The sequence below is a fragment of the Hibiscus syriacus genome, unplaced genomic scaffold (genome assembly GCF_006381635.1).
Source record: "Hibiscus syriacus cultivar Baekdansim isolate YM2019G1 unplaced genomic scaffold, ASM638163v2 tig00111073_pilon, whole genome shotgun sequence".
In the NCBI taxonomy this organism is placed as follows: domain Eukaryota; kingdom Viridiplantae; phylum Streptophyta; class Magnoliopsida; order Malvales; family Malvaceae; genus Hibiscus; species Hibiscus syriacus.
The window spans coordinates 249,033-266,254 of NW_024062973.1; the positions used below are offsets into that span (position 1 = coordinate 249,033).

Consider the following 17,222-nt stretch of genomic DNA (forward strand, 5'->3'; position numbering starts at 1 on the left):
CCTAAATTCTATATAAGAATATAATTGCATAATTTTATTTAAATTTAAAAATATGTTTATCTCTTTCTGAATAGATATTATCTTATAATCATATTAAATTATTAGAAAAAAATATGTGTTCCTCTAAAGAATATTTTTCTAAGGAGTTCTTAAAGGTTTCTTTAGGGGAGATGCTTTATCCTCCAACCTTAGAACATTGTTTCAATTGTTAACATCCATTAGAAGGAAAAATTCGGTTATTAGTGCATATTACGTGACAATTTTGATCAGTTAATAAAAGTAATGGATGATATACTGATTTTTTTCAGATTTTAACTTTATTCAATTTAATCTTTAAAATAATTATTCAATCCGAAATTGATTTTATTTATTTATTTATTTATTTATTATTTTTAAATATAGTCTGATGTTATTTATAATATATTTTAGGGGTAAACTACACAAATGATCAGTGATGTTGGAGTAAGCTTTCGTTTTTTCCACTGAAATTTCAAAACTAACAAATTAGTCACTAACATTATTAATTTGTAATAAATCAATCACTCAACGTTAACCTCCGTTAAAATGGGTAACGGAAAGCTTACCTGGCCGTTAACCGCCGTTAAAATGGGTGACGGAAAGCTTACCTGGCCGTTAACCGCTTACCTGACAACGTCTACTGTTGCACTGGAAACCCATTCCTTGTTGACTGGTCACCTCTTAAGTAAAAGTGAAAATCTTCAAGACTTCAATTGTAAAATTGATCCGTAAAAGATTTGGAGTAATATTTTTGATATTCGAATAATTAAATCGAATAATCATTTGTAAAATCTTAAAATTCATTTGTACTTAATTTGTTATATCAAAACATCAAAATGTTTTCAACAATGTATCTTAAATTTCTGTTTGCCTTCCATTTATCTAACATTGACTGCAGTCCACATTTTTTTTCTTGTTCAACAGTTTTCAGGAGACCATTTTATGATGACTTTCTCGACTTTTTCTTTAGGACATTTAATGTTGGAATCTGGTCATCAAGAGTTCAGTTTGCTCCTGCCTTTGCTTGAGAGTTGTATTCCATAATTAACTGTTTTTTCTTTGAGTATTGCTAAGTTAGATAAGTGCACCATAGAGCGTAATATTCCTTCATGAATGACATTATGCCTTGACCATGTTGCTATTAATTGTTGTTGCAGTAAAAATGTGATCAGGGTGCTTCATCTTCTTAGATAAAAAACGGAGACTTGAACTGGTTTTCTGTTATGTAAGTAGCATTACCTGCTGTATTTAACTATTGTTAATAAATGAGATAATTGTCAAAGGTTTGGTTAGCTAAATAGTGACTGTATCATTTCCTTCTTGAACTTTTTCATTATATTTATGGCTTCAATTAACGAGCTATACTTGCATGATTAGTTAATCAAGTAAGGTGGTTTATTTTATCTGTTTGGTTATTTCAGTTTTGTTGATATTTTGTTACTGGTAACAATTAGTTTCTGTTTTTTTTAAGATGTACATGACATGCTGAAACTGACCTTTATCAATACAAAAAAAAAAAAAAACTGAACTGTAGAACATACAAGTTATATATTGTTCTAGGTTCCAGGGACTCCTTGTGTCTCGGTGCACCTTTTAAAACTAAGCCATGTTCTAGGCAAATTGGTCATGAAATTCTACTGTCTGGAATTTCCTATGGCATGCTCTTGTTCTTGTTTTTAGCTTTTTTAGTTTTTATGTTTAACAATACAAATAGAATGCATCCATCTATCTTGCTAGAACAAGCTTAAAGGGTTGACATTAGGGTGCACCTAAAGTCTGCTAACGACTTGATATGTATTTCAAATGCAATGTCTGCTGTTATATAAGCATATACTGAAATAGTTTTCAGCTACCTTTCCATTGAAGGTTCTGCCTGACAAATGGACCTTATAGCCTATGCTATGTGATGTTAATATTCTTGTGGATAAACCGCTAGTTTTGAAGGAACTTAGAAAATTATGGGATAGGCAATTACCTAACATTCCATGGAAGAAGGGAGAGTATAATGAATCAAACACGCTTTTGTTGGATGATTCCCCGTATAAGGCCTTGTGAAATCCTGTGACCTTTTAACATTTTTCCTCTATTTGCTTACGGCTTATTTAACACTTTTCAGATTGTTGAAATTCAAATGATGCTCTAATGCTTTCAATCTTTTCATTGGTAGGCAAATGCTGCTATATTTCCATATCCTTACCAATACACGGATGCTGCAGATTGTTCATTAGGTGAGACATGAGCTAGCATGTTTTAGGGAATTAAAGGTACACAAACAGATTGACCGCAATATAGTATCGAAGCCTTCATGGGGGGATATTATTAATCTTACCTTTTTGGCCTTTTCATGGTATAGGAAAAGCAATAGTGGATGTGGATCTTTTTAGTTAGGTTCTGTAGATCCTACCCTTACCTTGATTGAAACCATAAACTTGTTGGGTCAAAAATACCTTTTTCCGGTTAGGGAACTCCGAAATTATGAAGTCGCCTTTGTATTTGCATGTATTGTACTAATGTGATTTTTCGAGCCATTACCACAACTCGGTCTCAGCTGACCTTTTCTACTGTCGCTAATTTTTTTATTTAGCTTTTGCAAGACCAACGCATAGAACCGAATTTGGTAATGGTTTGCCTGTACTTTGTACACATCCCTAGTGATGGTTTAGTTATGTTTCAGTATTTGGATATATTCTAATATTTCAGCAGCATGGGGGAGGGGAGGGGAGGGGAGAATAAAAATGAAAAACAAAGACAAAAGCTAACAGTTTTATGGATCATTACCCATGTAATTGATATTGGTTCATGTTACATATCTACCATTTGAGTTTGCATTGAAGGTCATCTGTAGTGTACCTAATTCCTCCGATTTATTTTTCCTTGTGTGCACCTTTTATTGTTATTGTCATTGTTAAATAATGTATGCAACAGCACCAGAAGGAGATCTACGGAAGTATCTTGAACGGTTAGCTGAAGCAGAGAATGTTCAGCAGTTCATCGAGCAAAATCCGTTCGGGGAACCGGCCATCACAGAGACTGATCCACATTGGGATTTCTATTCCCAAATCATAGAAGACAAGACGTTGCAAGCTCGGTAATCCCGTCCCGATTTTTCGAATGTATGTCTCGAAACAAATCCTTCAATTTGACATCTTTTGATGAACTATGTTTCTTTGATTCTATATTTTTCTTGGAGTAGTCGTGTTCGATATATATATTAGAACGTCGGGATATGATTCTCCGGCGACTTCGAAAAACTCTCCGACAATTATTGTTTCTCTCTTTTCATAATAAAAAAAATAATTTTATCTAAAATCTTTTTTTTTTAATTTAGCTTTTTTTTTTTTAGAATATTTAAATTTGTGACATGATTTTGAGCAGCAAATTATTAAAAGAGCATAGCAGTTATGAAGTGGACCCTTTAATTCTTAATATATGAAAAATCTGGATGGACCCCACCCCTCATCACATTGTGTTACTGTTGGGCCTGACATACAGATAAGAAAAAAGGTCCATTAAATCCATTTAAATGAATTAATTAACATTATTTATTTTTTTGATTATTTTGATATAGTATTATGGTAATATTTGTATCGTATTTAAGTCGGGTTGATTTATCAGGTTTAATTATTAATGTCATTAATAATGTTATTCATATTATTGGACCACTCATTGGATTTAATTGATATTATTATTGTTGCCGTTGATAATTATGATTTTTAATTAATGGTTGTTGTCTTGACTTGTCTTGCCTTGCCTCACAACTTATTATTATTATTATTATTAAGTTTAATGTAAAAATAACTACTCAAATTATACCTGAAGTAACTGTAGGTGTCTAAAGAATTTTTCGTTAAAAATAGATGTCTAATGTTTCTAACGTTATACTTTAGATATTTGGACCGTTAACATCGTTAAATTCTATCGTATAAGGCAAATAATATTTCAAAATTCTTTAAATAAATTTTTTTTAAATTTTTATAGGCCTGACACATATCACTTAACGATTGAATTTGATGGTATGCACTTAAAAGTGTAACGTTCAAAAAGTTAGGCACCTAGTTTTAAAGAAATTTTTTCAAGTATCTAAAGTTAACTTTGGATGTAATTTGGATACTTATTTTTTCATTAAGCCTTATAAGATGATGATGTATTATGGTTGAAAAAGTTTTTTTTTCTTAAATAAATAATTTAGTTTAAGGTTCATATTAGTTTATTCGTCATGTCATCAATCATCGTGAATTATTATGTCAACATTCTAACGATTAATAATGAAAAACACAAGTCAAAGGGTTACATTATTATTTTTTTTGAGTTGAAAGATCACATTGGATGCAAATATAATTCAAGAATCCCATTAATTTTTTAAGTATAAGAAACTATGTACCTTTTTATCTAATATAAATTATAAAAGTATTTTTAAACTTAAATTTATCTAATCAATAATTTTAAATGTCAATATAATTGGTTTCGTATAGCAAATTAATGTTACATCAATCTGATTTTAATGAATAATAAATTTTAATTTTAATAAAATATAGTTAAGTAAATGTAATTATTTAAATATACTTACATATATAAAAGAAATATAATTATATTTAATACAAAATAAATCTGAAACTGATTCTTGAAGTAAAATTCATGTGACTTATCTTTCATGAATTTCCAAATTGGCAATTAATTAAACATTTTTTATCCACTAGCTCTTTCTTAAACAATCAACTTAGTACAATTAATATTTCACCAAGTACCTAGTCTTTGACTTGAGGAAGAAGTTTCAACATCGATGTTGAATTGGTCATTGAAATTTAAAAAAAAATGCTTAAAATTCGGATATTATATCGGCCCAGTTTGAACCGATTCAAATTCATATTTATTTAATAATAAAATCATTAATATAAATTACTCTCGTTTTTAGTATTATTATAATAATAAATTGTATTTAAAAATAATTTTTGATGAATGTATACATAAATCGATTTGGATTAATAATCAACAAATACAATTATAGGAAAACTTTGATCACCTCTCTATCTAATAATGGTGATGATGTATTCAAATATTACTTGAGTAATTTAGACACTGAAGTTGTAATTATCCAAATAAAGAAATTAGAAGAGAAAGGACCAAATGGACCTAAGTTTCATAATTTTGATGTCTTAACCTTTCGTCATTAGATCATTAATAGATTCGTTTAGTGGAATAGATTATTAGGTCTATTAAGTAAAATTTAATGTTCGGATATAAATATTATGAATAAAATAAATTAGATTAAAATGTCACTCGTATAATAGATTATATATATTACACTATTTATATTAGTAGATTAATAAATCAGATGCAAATAATTATATTAAAAAATAAAATTAGATTTCCTTTGGTCCAAATCAAATTTAATTTTAATCTTGGTTTTCAAAATTTAAATCCTATCTAATTGAAATTATTTATTATTTTCAAATATTTTATTAAGTTGTATTTCCTTATTGTCAAATTGCAATATTTTAGTGAAAAGAAAAGAGAAAAAGCATTTTTTAGTAACGCAGATGTTAACAAAAATCTACACGTCTAAATTTGGTAATTGATACAATAGCTTGATTTGTAATAATTTAGGTTAGTTGGTACGGTATGGATTATTATTTTTAAGGGTAAATTACCTAAAATGTGATTTATCTCTACAATGTGTATCAATTTTATTATTAAATTTTAAATTAATTTAATTTAGAGAAAATTATTTAAGATACAACCAAATTTTAAGTGTTAATTCGTTTATATTATCAAAATTTCAATCCTGCCAATTTTAACATTAACTTTAGTTTTCGCTTCAATTATGTTATTTCGTCGTTAAATATCTTATAAACATAACGTACATATCATATAATTCAAATTATTTATAATTTATATTTTAAAACTAAAATATTATTTATAATATATTTTTATTATATATATACACACTAATATATACCAATATGATAAAAGAAAGATGAGTGATATTTTATAAAAAAAATTGAAAAAATCTAAACATAAACTAATGTTCATTAGAAGAAACAAACACATATATCATGTAAACACAATTATTTGAACACAAGATATTTAAAGAGAATAACACTTTCTTCTACCACTGAAATCACTTGATGATTTCACTTAAGGACATATGAGGAATTTTATGTTGAATTTCTAAAATTTAAGAGATGACAAACTTATAAAATTTCAGAGAAATAAAAACTTATTTTAATTAAAAAACATATAAATTTTTTAAAAAATATGATAATTTAAAATTTTTATGAAAAATTACCAACTCTGTTGCGTCCCTCTAGATTCACATATCAATTATTATCATTTCAAATGATCTTCGGCAAAATAATAATATACACTTTCATCAGTTTAATAATAATAATAATGATTTTATTAATGGTTTTTTTTTAAATGAGTAATTATTTTATTAGAAAATTCACACGTAATAGTAGTTGATAGGAAAGAGAAGGCGAAATGGAATGCTTGTTGTTGTTTGATTGTTTTGTCTGAGTGGTGAGAGAATCACATGGCTATGGCATGCAAAGACAGCATTCTCACATTCATCCCTTTCCCACATGCATTCCTCAGATAAGATGACATCTCACCTCTTTCTCTCTCAATTTTGTCTCCTCTTTGCCCTATTTCTGCCTTTCTCCTCAGGGCCAGGGGAAGAAACAATCCCGTCACTCTTATTTTTTCCACAAATGCCTGTTTTCCAATTCTGAAATGGCCTATTGGGTTGGGTCCCTTCCCTTTTCCATTTTGGTTCGATTACTATGAGATTCTAACACTGGGCATTCTCTGGTTGGCCTCAAGGAGTAATCCTTTTTAAGTATATATATATACCGGTCACTGGAGTCAACTTTGTGGTTTCTGGGTAAGTTCTTTTTGCCTCTCTTGTGTTTGATCTTTCAAGTATATATATATATATACAGCAAAATAGATTGGTTCTGGTTTCTGTGGTGAAAAGAAGAGATAATGGCTGCAATACCCCTTGTTTGAATCAAGAAGGGGAGGAGAGGATTTAGGCTCAATTGATTGAAGAACATCATGGCTGCAAAACTTCTATATTCGTTAGCAGATGAGAATCCAGATTTGCAGAAGCAAATGGGATGCATGGTTGGGGCTTATCAAATCTTTGATAATCACCATACGCTTGCCACCAAGCGCCTCGGCCATGGGAATCTTCAAGCAGGTACCCTTGGTGTTTCCTTTTGCTGAAATCTACTTCACTTTTCTGTGATTGATGCAATATTTATATGAAAACTGTGTCAATTTTTGTCTTTTGTTTTAGTTTTAAAATTCATTGTCAACTGCATTGGTCTTTCTTATTGCAAGTGTTACTGTTACTAATCAGCCTATGCTCCAACTAAGGATCCATATCGATTTGTTTCGCAATAATTGACTTCCAGAACACCTAACAAACGCACTGTAATTGTCTTGATTTCAACTGTTTTCTATCTGTACAATGATGCATGAATGTGGAATTAGTACAGTGATTCAATCATTGTTTTATAGAAGCCGATTCTATCTAAAGCACTATCCCAGTTTTCTATTTTCATTCTTTGGTTCTTTGTGCTCTCAAACATTTCTTTCATGCATCTCTAGGTAATTCCCAATTGAACAATGGGATCCATGAAGGGGATTCAAATAATGCCTTTCATCGACAAACTGCTACGGTAAGTCCCCGGAAATATGCTCTGCATTTTCTCACCCCCTCTCCCGTCCCATCACCATTTTTATGTCATGTGAGATTGAGTGGATTTATCTTGACGCCTCGGCTGTGACTATGTTCACAAGAATCTCTCTGAAATTGCACGCTGAGTACTCAAATTGCTTCTTCAGTTACGAAAAAGTTTATTAGGTGATGCCATTTTTGTATGGAAATCTGTCCTTACAATCTTTTGATTTCCAGGAAACGAACATAAACAGAAGTGGGAGTGAGAAACAAAGGATTTCGACGGAGTCTTCGAGAGCCTCTTTTTCATCATCACGCTCATCTTCCTTCTCATCACTGGAGTATAACAAGACGGCTCAGCAAGAGGTCCCTTTCCCCAAAACTCCTCACAAGGAAATGGTCATGGACCAACCAAGTTCTCCGCATGTAGGGTCTCAGTGCATCGGCCTTCGAGATGTGGTCAAGGAGTCGATGTATAGAGAAGCCAGAGGACTATTGGTTCAAACAACAGCCAGAGAGGATATATCGGGTAGTATGGTGAAGCATAGAGATTCGCCGAGGCCATTTCAGCTTCCTAAATCAGTAGATGGGTCTTATGGTGTCGGGATCAACGGAAAGCAAAATGTGAGTGATGATTTGAAGGAGTCTCTTAGAGTTCTTGCTAAACTTCGGGAAGCACCTTTGTACTACAATAATGAAGCTAGGGAACCTCAAAGATCATCACACGAAGCAAATGGTTCATGGAACTTGATTTCAAGGGACGCTAATGCTCCTCGATTTTCTTATGATGGAAGAGAGGTTAATCATTTATCTTCCGAATCACGAGACACCTTCAAATCTGCACCAAAGCTTAAAGTGCTGCCAAGACATTCTTTGGATAGTTGTGAAAGGTCAATGAGGGGTTCAAGTCATCTTACGGAAAGTTTTCATAGTATTGGCAATTTGGACGGCAGAGTTACTAATCCGCCACAATCACTGGGACCCCAGAAGCGCCCTCCTAATGTTATAGCTAAGCTGATGGGCTTGGAGTCGTTACCGAGTTCTTTCTCAGCCGGTGATGGCCAGTTGGGTGTTAGTAAAACCTGCTCGGTTGAAGATAACTATCCTTTCTTACGGTCACTAAGAGCAAATGATCCAAGCAGGCCGACCAGAACTAACTCCATAAGAAGCTCATTGAAAGACCCAGCATCACCGCAGTGGAAAAATCCTGATTTGATCATGAAACCTATTTCTAGTTCAAGGTTCCCGATTGAGCCAGCACCATGGAAACATGTCGGTGGAAGTCAAGGCTCTCAGAAACACCCTCTGAAACATGTAAAAGTTCCAGTCAATAATCCAAATACTTTCCCTTCAGTTTATAGTGAGATTGGGAACAAATTGAAAGATCTGGAGTTTAAACAATCTGGAAAGGATCTCAGAGCTCTTAAACAGATAATAGAAGCAATGCAAGCAAAGGGACTCCTTGAGACTCAGAAAGAAGAACAAGCGGAAAACTTGGCGACTCAAAGAGACTATGAACCAAAATGTACGAGCCTCAGTCAGAATCCGAGAGGCCACCAAAGTCCACTGAACACTCTTATCAACACATCCCCTAAAATAGGTTCGGAGTCTAATAGAACATATGAATGTCCTATTGTGATCATGAAACCTGCAAAACTTCTTGAGAAGGTTGGTATTCATGCTTCAAAAGTAATCCCGATAGACGAATTTTCAAGTTTTCCCAAGGTTCAAAGTGGCGGGCCTGTAGATAACAAAAAAGGTTCGACAAATGGTCGAGCAGCTCGAGATTGTACTGCCAGAAACAGTCGTAGTGGTTCTGCTTTCAGCTCTAAGAGAGTTAGTAGCAGGAATATTAAGGCCATACAGTTTTCAATGAAATCTCCAAAAGAAAGTACTGCAACTTCAGTAAAGAATTCAGGACAGGCGAGCCCGAGACTGCAGCCGAAAAAGCTTGAATCGGATAGGCGATCTCGTCCACCTACCGTACCACCTGATCCAAGCAAACCCAGAAGGCAATGCCACTGGCATTTGTCTGAGTCGGGTACCTCTGGTGGTAAACATAGACCAAAATCTCCTGACATGCAGCAGTGTGGTGACCAACTGAGTCAGATAAGTACAAAATCGCGGACTTCAAGTCACCAAGGAGGCGACATTTCTCTGCAGTCAGAAATCAGTATTATCTTGCAGTCAAAGTTAGATGTGGAAGAACCCAGTCATGAAAGATCTGTCCGGATCATTGCTAGTCAAAGCCCATCCGTGAAGGCTCCGAAGTGTTCAATTTCCAGCATAATGCCGAAGGTGACATTTTATTTACAGTCTTTACAGTTCATTCAATTGTTTTTCCGGTTACCTTATATTAATGTACATGCAGAAATCACATTTGAGAATTGTTGAAGATGAATTGATACAAGAACCTGCCGTGGTTGCTCCGGAACATCCAAGTCCGGTTTCTGTCCTTTACACCTCGTTTTATAGAGATTATGAACCATCTCCAGTAAAGCAGATATCAAACACCTCTGAAGGTAATAATTCTGTCTCCTAAGATACTTGATTTGGACATATAAACTGTTGTGAATTAGATGCGGATGCTGCTCAGTTTATCCATTCAACGCATTTTTTATTTTTCATTATCAAACCTTTTTTTGCATACCAATATAAATTTTTAAAGCAATGCATAAAAGCAACACATTATCATTGTACTCAGATTAACAAGTACGATAGCCGTCATCATTTCATTGTGGTCGCTAGCATTGCTACTGTTGTAAATATAGTAAAACCCCTAATACTTTTTGAGCATTTATACCCCCTCCGGACCACATCATCCCGAAAGAGGCAAACAATTGTCGCAAAGGGATCAATGAACTTAAACTCTCACTTGACTATGCATTGTATCAGGTAATGGTGCTGAAGGTTTGAACAAAGATCAAAATGACGAGCAATGCAACCCTGCAGATAAGTGCACGGCTAACAACGTTGGGTCTGGTCTTACATCCGAGATTAATCGCAAGAAACTAAAGAACATTGAGCATTTGGTCCAAAAACTTAGAAGACTGAACTCCGAACATGATGAAGCCAGTACGGATTACATTGCCTCTCTTTGTGGGAATACAAATCCTGATCACAGATATATTTCTGAAATATTATTAGCCTCTGGTCTTCTACTGAAAGATCTCGGTTCTGGCTTGACAACATTTCAGCTCCATCCATCAGGCCATCCCATCAACCCTGAGCTGTTTTTAGTTTTGGAGCAAACCATATCAAGCTCTTTGGTATTGAAAGAAGAGAGTGATACCGGAAATGTTTCCCATTCAAAGCCGGACCATGAGAAATTCCATCGGAAGCTTATATTTGATTCTGTTAATGAAATTCTAGTGGGGAAGTTGGCTCTATTCGGAGCATTTCCAGAGCCTACAATAATATTGGGCAAGTTGGCAAAGAAGTCCCTCACTGCACATCAGCTTCTAAAAGAACTGTGCTTCGAGATCGAGCAACTTGAATCCAGGAAAGCAAAGTGTGAACTGGAGGGAAATGAGGATGGCCTGAAAAGCATATTGTGTGAAGAAGTAATGAGTCGATCGGAGAATTGGACAGATTTGAATGGTGAGATTTCCGGGATGGTGCTCGATGTTGAAAGATTGGTCTTTAAAGATTTAGTTAATGAGATTGTGATTGGCGAAGAAGGTAGCTTACGAGCCAAGCAAAGCAGACGGCGGCGGCGGCTGTTTTCCAAGTAAACTATTTGCAAATGCCTTATAATTCTTCTTCATTCACCCATTTGTTTTCCTCATGAAAGCATAATAATAATTCGAGGATAAGAATTAAGGCAGTGGTGTTTTATATCATACTCTCTCAGATTGTGACAACATTCATATTTGTATGAAAACCCTTTGTATATGAACTAATGTTATATGGTAATTGTCTCCTCATGCTCTATGTTTGGTGCATTGGCTGCACTGCTTAGTTCAATTCGATCAGTCGATGATTGAATCGAAAAATTACATAACTGTTCGAAATTTGTGTACGTGTATTCTTATTAAACATGCCTTAATTGTATGAATACAGGGCAGTGTCCACTCAATCTGCGATATACACGATTTGGATAAGTTTAATCATGCTTTTAGTTTCAGGAATTTAATCTCGATTTAAAAATTAAAGTCTAATTAATAATACTATTAGTGGACATTTTATTTAGGTTAATTATACGTGGTATTTTAATAAACATTATCAATTGGATTTTTTGAATTAGAAGAGAACTAAATCTATAAACTTAGAAAAAAAAATTAATACTTTAATAGACAACTGCCTCCGTAGCATAGTGGTAGTGCGTTCGCTTCGTAAGCGAAAGGTCGCGAGTTCGATCCTCGCCGGGGGCTTCTAAAGTTTTATTTTTCCTTTTATTGAAATAAAAAGGTTTTGGGCTTGGGTTGGGACATATTTAACCTACACATTCAGCCCATAAGAAATATTCCTATATTTTAATCTTTATGAATTTGTCACATGAACTAGTAAAATAGTTGATACTTTTTTTAAAAAAAATAGCAAATAAATAATTTCAATATATTATAATATTAAAAATTCGATAAGATCCAAATAAATAATTATTATTTGTGGATTTATTAAAATTGTTTAAAAAACAAATTATTTACTCGGTTTGATTTAGGTTACTAATATAATAAATTTTAATTTTATTATATATATATATATATTTTAAAAACATTAAGTACCTAAAATTTGAATTATTTCACATTTTTTTCATTGCATTTCATTTGAATTATAGCCTATTATTTAAGGTTGGAACATAATGCTAAACACTATTATTAAATTCACAAAAAATTAACAAATTTTAGATTTTATGATCAATTAAATCATATATATATATATCTACTAAAATTTGTATATTTATATAATAAAATTATTATATATATATATATATAGATAAAACTAAAGTAAATACAAAATAATATTTATTTAAATACTCTTAATCATTGAACAATCAAAGCTTATACATGACATTTGCGACCAATTATCTTTTAAAACTTTTATAACATAGATAAATAATTTAATAAAAATAAATTGCAAAAAATTAACTTAAATATAGTAATAAATTAATAATTCATGTAAAAAATACAAACATTTAAATTAAATAAACATAATTACATCTAATGTATAATAAATTTAATGCCAAAAAAATTGAATTCAAAGAATTCATAATCATACATACAAGTTATATCCGATAAAAAATATAATTCAAAAGATCAAATGTACAACAAATTTAAATCATAAACATTTAATTAATTAACATAAATCGAATATTATCAATAACAGGGAAACTACACTTTTAATATATAAATTATTGTTTTTGTTTCCTTTTGTACCTGAACTTTATTTTTTTTAAACTATACTTAATGCTTAATTTAGGTTTCATTTTAGTATCCATCATTGAAAATTTAACGGTAACGTTGATATGTCACCCTAAGATAATATCACATCATCATTAAAAAAATAAAAAAAATATCATGTCAATAATTTTGTTAAGTTTTTAAAGCCGAGTATCAAAATGAAACATAAACTAAATGTTAGATATAATTTTTTTAAAATAAAGTTTGATTACCAAAATGAAAAAATTGTAATAATTTAGGTACAAAATTTATAACTTACCCTAAATAATATTATATATACATATATATTTGAAGCCACCTTTAGATCAAATAATAATAGAAAATAGTAATTTGAAACAAACCTTTTAGTGAAGTTCGTCTTGGATCCTGTGACAGTCAGGTTCAGACTGTTTCATTTCAGTCTTTCTTTTCTGTTCCACACTCCACTTTATCTCATTTTTTATTATTATTTTGTATTTAGTTTTGGGGATAAATTACACCAATTAGTCACTATACTACACACACATATATACTTTTAACCATTGAACTATAAATATTTTTAATCAACGTACTAGACTCGATATAATTTAAAATTTAGTGATTAATGATATAATTTATCTTAAATTAGATCAATATATACCCAATGCCTTAAAATGATACATAAGGTGTTAGTTAATTTTAGGTTTCGAAAGGATGAGTAAATGCAACCATCTATTTTCACTCATCTAAAGGGTTTAAATTTGTTAGTATTAGTCGTTTATTTTTACTCATCCCACAATATTATATATATAAATAAAAAAAATTACATTGCGTAATTAAGTATTGTATATACATCACTACTTATATATTTGTTTCAATGAAACTATAATTCAAAACCGTTATGACAGTGGGTTTTTCATGACATTAATACGAGTGCATATATGTATCATGTTCATACATTATACCGTCAGGAGGGTAGAGTAGATTACAACCGACAGTGCCAGAAGGAGAGGACGACCAAGGAGGAAGTGGGTAGAATGCTTGAGATATGATTTGAAGGATTTAGCCCTTACCGAGGACATGACCTCTGACAGGAAAGTATAGAGACTTAAGACCAGGGTAGCCGAGTAGTGTGGGTCACAACCATAGGGTGTAGCATCTCTATCTTTTTTTTTTTGCCTTTGTAGTTATTTCCATTACTTTTACTTTTTATACAGTTCTTTATTGGAATTTATGAAGGATTAGAATTAGGGTAGCGGAGTAGTGTTGCCTTAGTTTAGGATTTCACCCATTTGACTTTATATCTTTTCGTAGCTTGCTATCGCTGACTACTGTGTATCATTTTCTTCATGTTTCCTCTTTTTAAATTTAGTCGGAACTTACGTTTCTGTCTATATGCAGAGATTTTTACGCAATGATTTATTTGCAGGGATTACTTCCCATTACAGATGCTTATATGAAGACTACTAGGGATGGCAATGGGTCGGGTCGGGTCGGGTTTTTGGGCCACCCGACCCGACCCTAGAAGAAAGGGTTTTTCACCCGTGACCCGACCCGACCCGACGAAATTAAGGTTTCACCCGACCCGACCCGACCCGAAATAATAATAAAAAAAATTTTTTATTCAATGAAAACAGTGACTTAATTGAAAAAAATTATATATGGAGGGACATTATTGTAATTATCCCTAAATATATAGGATAAAATTATATATATTTTTCGGGTCGGGTCGGGTCGGATTTTTTTCACCCTAAACCCGACCCGAACAGTACATTTAAAAAAAACCCGACCCAACCCGAAATTTTTTAAAAAAAATCCGACCCGATCGGGTCGGGTCGGAACCCGTCGGATTCGGGTTGAGTTGCCATCCCTAAAGACTACTGTGTATAATTTTCTTCATGTTTCCTCTTTTTAAATTTAGTCGGGACTTACGTTTCTGTCTATATGCAAAGATTTTTACGCAGAGATTTATTTGCGGGGATTACTTCCCATTACAAATGTTTATATGAAGACTACATATGAAGTCTATTCAACTATGTATTTATTTATTTATACATGCACGTATTTTATCTATATTTTTTAATTTTATGACTGCCAGAAGTCTGCTACGGAAGCTGCTCTCTACCTGGCGTTGGGGGCAGCCCACTATCCTACCTCCCCTTACCCCATTATATATAAGAATTAGGGTTTTGTTGTTGTTATTTAGCAAAATATAATATAAAAAAGTTGATTAAAACACAAAAAATTAATGGCATATTGCCAGAGAAAATTCAAAGTTCTGTATGTGTAAAGAAAAAAATTGCATTTAGAAGCAATATATATATATATATATATATATATATATATATATATAAATCCTTGAGGAACTAATTAATCAGTATTATGATCCTCACCTGCATGACTTTGATCGTCGTTTTGTGTTTGACTGAGGCCTGCAACATTTCACGTTTTCATGAGAAATATTTTCATGGAAGAACAACTCACACATGATGGGATGTTTTGAGTTCAATAACGTGGAATGATTTATTATATCACCTGTCGCCGCCGTCCCATACGAAGTATACGACGGAAAAAGTGACGATGCGCCGAAAAATAGCTGCGGCGAGATGGAATGTGCCGACGGTAATGGCGGACAAGCGTTGCCATTGAAGTAAGTTTCAGGTTGGTGATGGAATCCATGGCTTCCGAACTGAAACGAGGACAAAGATAAATTTGAAGAAGGCTCCCAATGGTAGTTATTGTAAGTATTGGAAGGCATGGAATTGGATGCCCCGTTGTTGAACAATCCAGGTATGGCTGGACCATGATTGGTTAATGGGAAAATCAGTTTTTCTTGATTTTCTTGCTCTTTGATCCATTTTCCCTTGGTATCTGCAATATTTTCCCTTTCAACCTGCATGTTTTTCTCTTCAAATCCCGTGCATTGATGATCTTCTTCTTCATGTTCCCCTCCACAATCTTTCATGAACATCAAATTTGGATCTAAAAAAGGAGCAAAAGAAGATGATTGGAATGGATTGTGTGCCATCAATGGCGGATGAAACTGAAGTGGTGGGAGCTTATCAATATCATCTTTGGTTGCTTCAAGCAACCAATCCACAACTTTGCTAGGCTGGTTAAGGCCTAGCCGGTCTTGCAAATCATATAGTTGAATTGCCGTCGGCACCGAAAGCCTTATCCGACGGTCCCTTAGTCCCCTTATAGTACAAACTTTGCTATGCCGGTCTTTACCGCCGAAAGAACGCGGCACTCGGACTATCCTCGGATTCCGAAACCCCGACCACTGCCTCGAACTCGATGGCACCTTCGAGACCTTACTTCCGTTGCCGTTGATTTCACCTTCTTGCTTTGCTTGAGAACAACCCTTTTCTCTTGAACTTGAAATCATCTTCTCATCATCATTCCAAAGTCATATATATTGTATGTATAAAACTGAAACAAGGAATGAATTAGCCTGTAATTAGACGGCAAATAACTTCAAGATTCAAATAAGGGCATGAAAATACAGTTGTTCATGAGAATCCAAGGATGTTTTCCCATCTCAGATGACATACATGCAAAATTTCAAAATATTAGGTTATAATTTTCAAAGTATACATATACACATACATATACATATACATATACATATATGAAACAAATACATCTTCTTGCACAATAAACTTACATAACTGACAGATCAAAATGTTGCAGAACTTGGAGAAGATCAATGATCAACTTGATTTTTGACTGTGGAAGCTTCTCTTAGGTATTCTCTCGGAGCTTGGAGTTGAAGGACTTAAAGCTTATTGAAACAATAAGAATATAAACCCTAGAAAAAGGAAATCACAGTTGCAGGAATGGAAAAAGATGCTGGAATTTCACTGTAAACACATGTTGCTTGGTAATGGAGAAAGGGAAAGGTAAGACGAATCCGAGTCCCACACTAATCGACACGTCGATATAAAAAAGAATATAACAACAGGATTTAAATCTCCATAAAACTTTGTTTCTTACCACACACTGAACAATCACCTGTTTAATTATGAATTATTCAAGTTTTGAATAGCAAAAAAAGTAGATGATTAACTTCATACATACATACACATGCATACATATAGACATATATATTGGGGACCATTCGGTACATATTAGAAAGAAAAAAAGAAGGCTTATGCTTTATT

General features: G+C 32.9%; 2 protein-coding genes and 1 non-coding gene across 6 annotated transcripts; 2 read left to right on the forward strand and 1 right to left on the reverse strand.

Annotated features, from left to right (window-relative positions):
* Positions 1-6,828: 6,828 nt before the first annotated feature.
* LOC120151993 (protein LONGIFOLIA 2-like) lies at positions 6,829-11,629 on the forward strand. 4 transcript variants are annotated; one of them, XM_039164295.1, is made up of 6 exons: positions 6,829-6,901; positions 7,069-7,219; positions 7,633-7,703; positions 7,925-10,000; positions 10,074-10,224; positions 10,598-11,629. In XM_039164295.1, the coding sequence occupies exons 2-6, from the start codon at positions 7,075-7,077 to the stop codon at positions 11,434-11,436; spliced, it is 3,282 nt and encodes a 1,093-aa protein (XP_039020226.1). In that variant the 5' UTR covers positions 6,829-6,901; positions 7,069-7,074; the 3' UTR covers positions 11,437-11,629. The 4 variants fall into 4 exon arrangements, with proteins under 4 accessions (XP_039020226.1, XP_039020228.1, XP_039020227.1 ...); XM_039164297.1 differs by lacking the exon at positions 6,829-6,901 and having other exon boundaries at positions 6,998-7,219; positions 7,925-9,823; positions 9,860-10,000; XM_039164296.1 differs by lacking the exon at positions 6,829-6,901 and having other exon boundaries at positions 6,998-7,219; positions 7,940-10,000.
* Positions 11,630-12,003: 374 nt separating this feature from the next.
* TRNAT-CGU lies at positions 12,004-12,075 on the forward strand. The gene has a single exon. It is a non-coding gene; the product is annotated as a tRNA-Thr (tRNA).
* Positions 12,076-15,429: 3,354 nt separating this feature from the next.
* LOC120151986 (transcription factor TCP5-like) lies at positions 15,430-16,482 on the reverse strand. The gene is made up of 2 exons (XM_039164288.1): positions 15,595-16,482; positions 15,430-15,491 (listed from the first exon to the last, which is right to left on the reverse strand). Exons 1-2 carry the CDS (start codon positions 16,445-16,447, stop codon positions 15,430-15,432), a joined length of 915 nt encoding a protein of 304 aa, XP_039020219.1. The 5' UTR covers positions 16,448-16,482.
* Between the last annotated feature and the right edge of the window lie 740 nt (positions 16,483-17,222).

Bases quoted from the DNA above. Each gene is read 5' to 3' on its own strand.
- LOC120151986 (XM_039164288.1), bottom strand. From the start codon at position 16,447: ATGATTTCAAGTTCAAGAGAAAAGGGTTGTTCTCAAGCAAAGCAAGAA. The intron at 15,492-15,594 runs GTGATATAATAA...GAAATGTTGCAG, and splicing joins GTATGGGACGGCGGCGACAG to GCCTCAGTCAAACACAAAAC.
- LOC120151993 (XM_039164295.1), top strand. From the start codon at position 7,075: ATGGCTGCAAAACTTCTATATTCGTTAGCAGATGAGAATCCAGATTTG. The intron at 7,704-7,924 runs GTAAGTCCCCGG...CTGTCCTTACAA, and splicing joins TTCATCGACAAACTGCTACG to TCTTTTGATTTCCAGGAAAC. The intron at 10,001-10,073 runs GTGACATTTTAT...ATGTACATGCAG, and splicing joins TTTCCAGCATAATGCCGAAG to AAATCACATTTGAGAATTGT.